The sequence below is a fragment of the Panicum virgatum genome, chromosome 3N, assembly GCF_016808335.1.
Source record: "Panicum virgatum strain AP13 chromosome 3N, P.virgatum_v5, whole genome shotgun sequence".
Classification (NCBI taxonomy): domain Eukaryota; kingdom Viridiplantae; phylum Streptophyta; class Magnoliopsida; order Poales; family Poaceae; genus Panicum; species Panicum virgatum.
This window is the reverse complement of record NC_053147.1, coordinates 64,086,462-64,094,453: the sequence shown is the minus strand read 5'-3', so window position 1 is coordinate 64,094,453 and position 7,992 is coordinate 64,086,462. Positions and strand designations below refer to the sequence as shown.

General features: G+C 45.0%; 1 protein-coding gene across 2 annotated transcripts; it reads left to right on the top strand.

Moving 5' to 3' along the window:
* The first annotated feature begins 1,361 nt into the window (after positions 1-1,361).
* Positions 1,362-5,856, top strand: LOC120666708 (BTB/POZ domain-containing protein NPY4-like). Of its 2 annotated transcripts, XM_039946619.1 has the most exons (5): positions 1,362-1,625; positions 2,190-2,537; positions 3,444-3,513; positions 3,841-5,049; positions 5,145-5,856. In XM_039946619.1, exons 2-5 carry the CDS (start codon positions 2,476-2,478, stop codon positions 5,712-5,714), a joined length of 1,911 nt encoding a protein of 636 aa, XP_039802553.1. In that variant the 5' UTR covers positions 1,362-1,625; positions 2,190-2,475; the 3' UTR covers positions 5,715-5,856. The 2 variants fall into 2 exon arrangements, with proteins under 2 accessions (XP_039802553.1, XP_039802554.1); XM_039946620.1 differs by lacking the exon at positions 1,362-1,625 and having other exon boundaries at positions 1,972-2,537.
* The last annotated feature ends 2,136 nt before the right edge of the window (positions 5,857-7,992 follow it).

Here is a 7,992-nt window from a genome sequence, read left to right as displayed (position 1 = left end):
TCAGCACCATGTGTCAAGGTCTAAAGAACTCGAGGTTCATGGGGTGACAGATTGAAAGTTGCTGCATTGGAGGACATACAGTAGTGCATGTAAGGAGGAAAGCCTTGTACTTGGTGTTTGTTTAATAATTTCACTGCTGTCACCTCAACTGTCTATTATATGTTTTTCCTTTTTTTTTGAAAACAAAATCATACAGTACTTTTTCTAGAGTAGCCATGGTTTATTTGGTACTATGCATTGTTTGGAAGGGGGACCAAGCAAAGCAGAATAGATTTTGGGGAGTAGGGGACCAAGAAAGGTGAAGTGAGATAGCCTGAGTATTAGATCACAAAGTGCAATAATAACATACTTAAGAAAAGGTTTCAAAACCTTGATTGGAAAACGTCAGGGGGCGATGGATATGATGACATTACTAACTACGCGCCATGGCGCTTGTTCTTTTTTTTTTTTAAAAAAAAAGGACGATAGAGGAGCTTCCTATTATATCAGTGCTTTGCACTACTTCTGTTACTGCTTCTCCGAAGAAAAAGCTAGGGAAACCTAGATGCCGACATTGAACGGATAAATGAAAAAAAAACTTTAGAGAAAGGTTGATTGTCAAACGGTCTTGGTGAAGACTTGAATCAGCTACTGAAGATGTAAACAAACAAGTACCATATAGTAGCCTGGTCAAAAGGAGAGGGTAGTAATGAGATGATCCAACATGATCTTGCAGCAGAGGTTTCTTTAGCACCACATCAGGTGGTTTGACTGACTGATTCTATCCTTCAACGTCACTCTAGTTTTTATTTCTTTTCTGAAACTGGATGTTTCCTTCTTCTAACGATTCTGCACTGATAGCATAGCAACGCCAGGCATCAAGGGAAAGCACTCGACCCAATTGCTCTGCTTATTATCTGCTTCTTTTAACTGGCTAACCTTGATGAACAATGACCATCACTGTACTGTACAGTAATGTACTCTGCTCGTCTCATGTAATTTGATTCCATTATTGGTTCAGTACTGTACTATACAGTGACGGGTGCACAGTTCCGAATCCTAACCTTCCCTGTCACTCGAATGTGAGATATCCTGAACATATCCGGCACCAAATTTGCATTCATCTGTCGCAGCATAGGCCTATTATCTCCCAAAATTATTGATGCAATCCGTGTGCAATTTTTTCAACGTTTCTGGAGCCGGCTCAACTCAATATCCCTCTCTCTTTCTTCAGAGAATATGTAGCATGGACACAAAAAAATGGCTGCTTTAATTTCTTGTGCCTCCAAACAAATCCAAATAATGAACAAGTTATTGCAAACTGAAGAGAAAAAAACTAGAGAAAAAGATAAAAAAGAATAAGATGGGAGAAAGGGAGGGCCAAAGAGTCCATGGACTGGCCCCTAGGGACCCCCACCCCCCACCCCAGCAGCTTTTAAACTAAACTAACTCCATGATCACTCCTTTGCATTGGAGTAGCAGCAAAGCAACTCAAACGCAGTCAGTTCTCTGCTCTGTTGCTCCCTCCTCGTTCCACAGCGATCCTTCCTCAACTTAGAGGCCGAGGAACTGGCAAGCATTCCTACCTGCGCTCCTCTCATTTCTCCCCAGGAAGCCTGCACGATCTTCTTGAAGCGATCAACCTGGTAATGGCTTGGAGCTGTTCTTCTCTTGTCTGGAGTAGCAGTGTGTATTTTTAAGCCAAAGCTTTCTTGGATTCACGGGTTTTTACAGCCATTACCTTGTTTTCTTGAATCCAAACGTTGTTGTCAGCCTGATCTCGTTTCTCATGCATTTTGTTTTTACAAAAAATTCATACTTCTGTTCCTTTTCTCAGCAAATTTGAGTAGCCCTGTTCCTTTCCCTCTGCATAAAAGCTCAAGATACAATTTTTTTTCTTCTCAGTTGCTTCTTGGTTCAAAGAAGCAAAACTTAACTGTTTGCAGTTTTTCTTCCTAGAAAAAAAAAAACTGTTTTTCCAGTCCTTCACTTCCCACTTCCCAGCCATGCGGTTTTTATTTTCTCCACTGCAATCGGAAAAAGATTCCAATTCCAGCCTCACTAGCTCCCACGCCTGCAGCCCATCCCCCATTGCCTCGGCGATTATTCCATTCCCGCTGTCCCCTCCACACCCCAGGATGCCGCCGCCCTTGTGCTTTGCCGGTGCCGCTTGCTCTGACTCCGTCTCCCCGATCCAATCCATCTTGCAGGAGCCCTTGGATTCCTCGGGCGGGCGTCGCGTGCTTTCTTGGACCCGGAGCCTCGCGAGATTTGCTGAGTACTTCTCCGATCTAGAGAGAGAGGCTACTTGGGTTTCTTGGCCACAGAGCAAGGGGACAGGGACACCAACGCCTATATGGATCTCTGAAGCTGATGGGCCATTGGTGATTCTTGGTTCTGATTTGGTGGTGGCTGGTGAGGAGAAGGTGGAGGAGAAGGGGAAGGGTGGAATCTCACAAATAGAGAGGTGATTCAGGTTACTCTTGGTGTGTCAAGATGAAGTACATGAAGCTTGGATCGAAGCCGGATGTCTTTCAGACAGATGGGAACAGCATCAGGTGAAGTGGTCCTTATCTGCTCTTGTTTACAGTTTCCATTTTATAAAGACACAAATGGCTTTAGTTCTGAATTTTTAACTCCTCCAATCGTTAGCTTGATTCACCTGAATTCTTGTTTCTGTGAGGGAAATGATAGTTTGCGAGTTGTCTCAATATATGATTGTCCATTACTAAAGATGTTCATGCAGGTATCTGAAGCTCATGTTTGCAGTCTTGGAGTACTGCAAATGTCAGTTAATAACTGTGTTGGATCTAAAACATTTGCACTGAACTTTTGCATTATTTTCCCACCCGGCTATGATTGGCATCGGAAAGAGTATCTCTCTGAAAGTGAGTACTTGTGCTGTCAAGCAGTGGGTCTCATGATGGCACTTAAAAGGCTCCATCTACACTGATCTCCTTTACAGGAGGCATCATCTCTGATTGTTTGGCAATGGCACCTGTTCTTCAGCTTTCTATATATTCACGAGCATGTGCCAATCTCCTGGTTCACCTTTTCTCGTAGGCTGCTCAGTGTTACATCTATCAGATCACGGGGTTGTTGATTGATGGCCGTGTGGTCCATTTGGAAAACGATATTCTATAATTTCCCTAACCTTATGCGTTACTGATTTGTTGTCAAATCATTTTCCTTGGTCCACTTAGCGTTTTGATTAGGTATGTTATACCTGTCGTGCCTGGGGCCGCTTTCAGGAATTGCTTTCCTCACTTTATTGCTGTTCTCTTGGTACTTCGTTCAGGCTAAAATGACCACTTCTTTTCTTACACGTAGCCAATTTAGTAGCTGGAATTTCATTTCATCTACCATTCTATCTTTACCTTGTCCATTCATCATGAATGCTTTTTTAACTTTATATTCTGAATTTCTTCAATTTACTCATTTGACGTGATCCTAATGCTTTTCAGGTTTGTTACAACTGAGCTGGCAACGGATATTGTTATCACTGTTGGGGATGTCAAGTTCTATCTTCACAAGGTACAGTCTCACTCTTCTACTTGTAGTCTCTTAACAGTTACACAACAAAACTAAGGTTCAAACCTTCAGCCTCTGATGTCTTTTCATTGCATTCTGTTGAAAAAAAATTATATATAGGTACTCTTGACACATGCTTATTAGTACCAGTGATGGTTGATCTATATCCGGTATTATGTATGCCATGAATTAAAGCAAAACAACTTAGCTTCATAAATGTGAACTTGTGATTTATACCCGATATTCTGTATGCCATTAATTAAATCAAAACAACTTAGCACCATAACTGTGAACTTGTGACTGATACGATGTCTTGTTTTAAATATGCAGTTCCCTCTTTTGTCGAAGAGTTCCTGCTTACAAACATTGGTAGCCTCAACAAATGATGAAAGCAATGATGAAGTAGATATCTCTGATATCCCCGGTGGACCTGCGGCATTCGAAATTTGCGCCAAGTTCTGCTACGGAATGATAGTCACACTGAACGCCTACAATGTCCTCGCAGCGCGTTGTGCAGCTGAGTACCTTGAGATGTTCGAGACAATTGACAAGGGTAACCTCATCTACAAGATTGATGTGTTCTTGTCCGCAAGCATATTCCAGACATGGAAGGACTCGATCATCGTGCTGCAGTCAACAAAGTCACTTCAGCAATGGACAGAGAACCTGAAGGTGATCAACCATTGCGTCGATTCCATCGCCTCCAAGGCATCCATGGATCCATCAGAGGTTGATTGGTCATACACCTACAACAGGAAGAAGCTTCCATCAGAAAGTGGTCTCGATTCGCACTGGAATGGCGTTAGGAAGCAACAGACAGTGCCTAGAGACTGGTGGGTGGAGGACCTCTGTGACCTTGAGGTGTGCTTGTACAAGAAAGTCATCTTGGCTATCAAGGCCAAGGGGAGGACAAGCAGCAATGTGATCGGTGAAGCTCTGAGGGCTTACGCCTGCCGCCGGCTGTTCAGTTCCCTGGACAATGCCGTCAACAATGGGCTTGACTGCACAAAGCATTGTGCAGCTCTTGAAACCGTCATCTCCCTGTTGCCAGCTGAGAAAGGTTCAGTCTCTTGTGGTCTCCTTCTGAAGCTGCTGAGAGCTTCATGCCTGCTGGGGTCCGGTGAGACCTACCGCGAAGACTTGATCAAGAGAATTGGCACACAGATGGATAGAGCTTCTGTCTCTGATCTTTTGATACCTGCAGGCTCAAGCGATGATGCAATGTACAATGTTGACATGGTCACATCAATACTGAAGGAGTTCATGCTGCATCACAAAGATGGGAGTGAGCCAAAGTTGCAGGAAGATGATGACACCATGGATGTAGCTGATCAATTCATCCGTGTGGAGAAGTTCAATTCTATCTCCATCTCTTCAAAGCTGGGGGCTGTCACAAAGCTGATCGATGCATATCTATCCGAGATCGCCAAGGACCCCGGCCTTCCTCTGGAGAAGTTCATTGCACTCGCTGAATCATTGCCTCCTGCATCTCGACCAGTGCACGACGCGCTCTACCGCGCCATCGATGTTTACCTCAAGGTATGCATAATGCTGCTCTGCAATTATGCACATAATATGTTACTGCATTTTTCAGTAGGGAAAATGTTCAGATGCTGCATGGTCTGCAAATGCAGGAGCACCCAGGGCTGTCGAAGAGCGAGAAGAAGCGGCTATGCGCACTGATGGACTGCAAGAAGCTGTCCGCCGATGCGAGCGCGCACGCCGTGCAGAACGAGCGCCTCCCACTGCGCGTGGTGGTGCAGGTCCTCTTCTTCGAGCAGGTCCGGCAGTCGTCGGCCTCGGCCACTGTTCCGTCCGCCGCACGCTCGTTCCTCCTGCCCAGGGAGGACGGCACCTCGTGCGGCAGCTCACGATCCGCGACCACAACAGCGACCGAGGACGAACAGTGGGCCGGCGTTGTGGGCGCACCGGCGTCCGCGTCTGGCGGTGACGCCAGCTCTCTCCGGTCAGTGAGCCTGGCAGCCAGCAAGAGACGTGACAGCGCCGGCGGCAAGAAGAAAGCAAAGGGCGGTGCAGTTGTGCCGACGCCGGCAAAGAGGGTGCTGGGGAAGCTGTGGTCCAGCAAGGCCAGCAGCGGGGAGAACAGCGGGTCGGACGACACGTCGGAGAGCCCCGCCGGCTCCCTCAACCAGGAGGAGACCAAGTCAACGCCGACACGGATCACGAGGCACTCTGTGTCATAGTGGCTGTATATTTTTGTTTTTTGTTTTTGTTCTGGAGTGATGGTTTTGTTACATGCAACATTTGGATTGGATTTACTGACTGAAATACTTTAGTGTAATATATTGTCCATTATAATCGCAGAAAGGTGTAATATTGGGACTATACCTTGTGTAAGATTCCGTAGCAGTAAGAAAGGTTGGAATATGATTTCAGTTTTTTTAAGAAAAAAACATCTTGTTGGGAAAGTCTTTTCCATATTCGCTGTGTTCGCTTGGCTTGTCAGCCAGCAGTATTGTTCTCTCATATTAAATTAGCACCAGTCATTAGCTACTAGCCAGTCAGCAGTACTATTCTCTCATAACAAATCAGCACCAGTCATCCGCCACAGCCAAGTGAACACAGCGAATTATACAATGAAACTCTAGCTGGGTCCAAATACCTAGAGTCTGCACGCTTAATTGATAAGGGCCATGTTTGTTTCAATTTATGGCCAAGCAGGGGCGGAGACGGGGGGCGGGCAGGGGCCTGGCCCCCTATGGTTCCCAAATTTACATTGAACATTTAAATTTTGATTAAATTTTTATATAAATTAGCATGGTTGCCCCCCCTAATAATGAAAAAAACAAATTTCTGGCTCCGCCCCTATGGCCAAGCCTCGATTTTGGAAACTCCGAAAGTCATATTACTCCCAAAATCGAGAATCCAGAAGATTATGGATTCTCGATTCTGAAGTCATCTGACTTCTGGATTTCTTAAATCGAGCCTTCAATATTAGTCTGAAACAAACGGGCCCTAAATTTCTTGCGGTAAAATCTGTGCATTTGGTTTGGAGTCTTTGACTCATCACACAGTCTTTCGTTCCGGGGAAAGGGGGGCGAATCCGCGTCCGGGGCCGATTCCGCTCCCTCCCCTCCTTCCCGGCGTCCTCGTCGGCGCCGGGAGAGGAAGGGAAGGGGGGAATCAACCGCCGGTGTCCATACTAGTCTAGATAGGTTAGTCTAGGCGTAGTTAGGTTCCTCGTCGTCGGTTTCGGCGGCGGAGGTTTGCTTTCGGGAGTGGCGGCGGCTACGGCGCGGCTCCGGCGGAGAATAAGGTTCTTCCTGGCTAGCGGAGGCATCGTCGGCTTGGTCAAGCTTTTGGCTCTCCTGTGTATCTCAGGCGGTCGGGTCTTCGATTCCGGCGGTTCACCAGTGAGGTTTGGTTCCCTACCTGTTTGCGGAGGGGAGGGTAACTGGTGCATCCATGTGGGTGTGCGGTTTGTCCGGGTCGCTGAGTTCCTCGGCAGCGTCGGATTCTTCTTCCGGTCGCTGGTCGTCTGGCCGGCGGTGGCGGATCTCGTGTTCCTCTTCCAGCTTGTCAAGGTGATGGCCGATAGTCTTTCAGCGGAATCGAGCTGCTTGGTAGTGTATCAGGCGGTGGATCTTGCGGCTTTTCCAAGGTTTGGGGTCCCTTGGCATGTTGGGAGGTGGAGGTTGCTGGTGGTGAAGTTGACGAACGGGATGCCGGAGGAGTTGATGAAGATGAATAGTAGTCGTAGGGGCTCCTTTGTAATTTTCTTTTTCTTCAGGGTCTTGTTTGTAAAAAGGGGATGTATTGTGGTGCGGTTTAATATATCTTCCCTTTCGCAAAAAAAAAGCATGGTCGGTCATATTTTTTTTGATGCTATTCTTTTAGTTGTAAACGATGTATCCATTGATGGCACGGTGCATATGATTTACTTTCTATTCTCTCCATTTCAAATTGTAAGTTATTCCAACTTTTTTGGAGAGTCAAACTATTTTTATGTTTGACCAAAAGTATAGAAAAATTACAATGATTTATAGCACCGAATAGGTATATTGTTATGAAAATATATCTAGTGAAGAATCTAACGATGCTTATTTGGTATTATAAATGTTATTATTTTATTATATAAATTTGATTAGACTTAAAATATTTTTGACTCTGTAAGAAAGTTGGAATGGCTTATATTTTGGAACGGATGGAGTAAATATTATGATCTGCGGGCGCAGTCAATTATGCATGGATGACTGGGCCTCTTGCTGTACAAATCTATTAAGCTATTATGATTATACATAATATATTTGTATATTATTGTTAGTTATATAAGGGAGATATTTATATACTATATTTGTATTATAGAGGAGTGAGCCAAAGAGTGTGTTATAAGTTACATAATAGAAACATAACTTGGTGCGATGGTGTATAGAATCAATTTCCATTTCCCACCCTATAAATTTAGAATAGGCTTATATCTAAACTTTGCAATGTCAAATTCTAAGCCAAATAGCCTAGTTT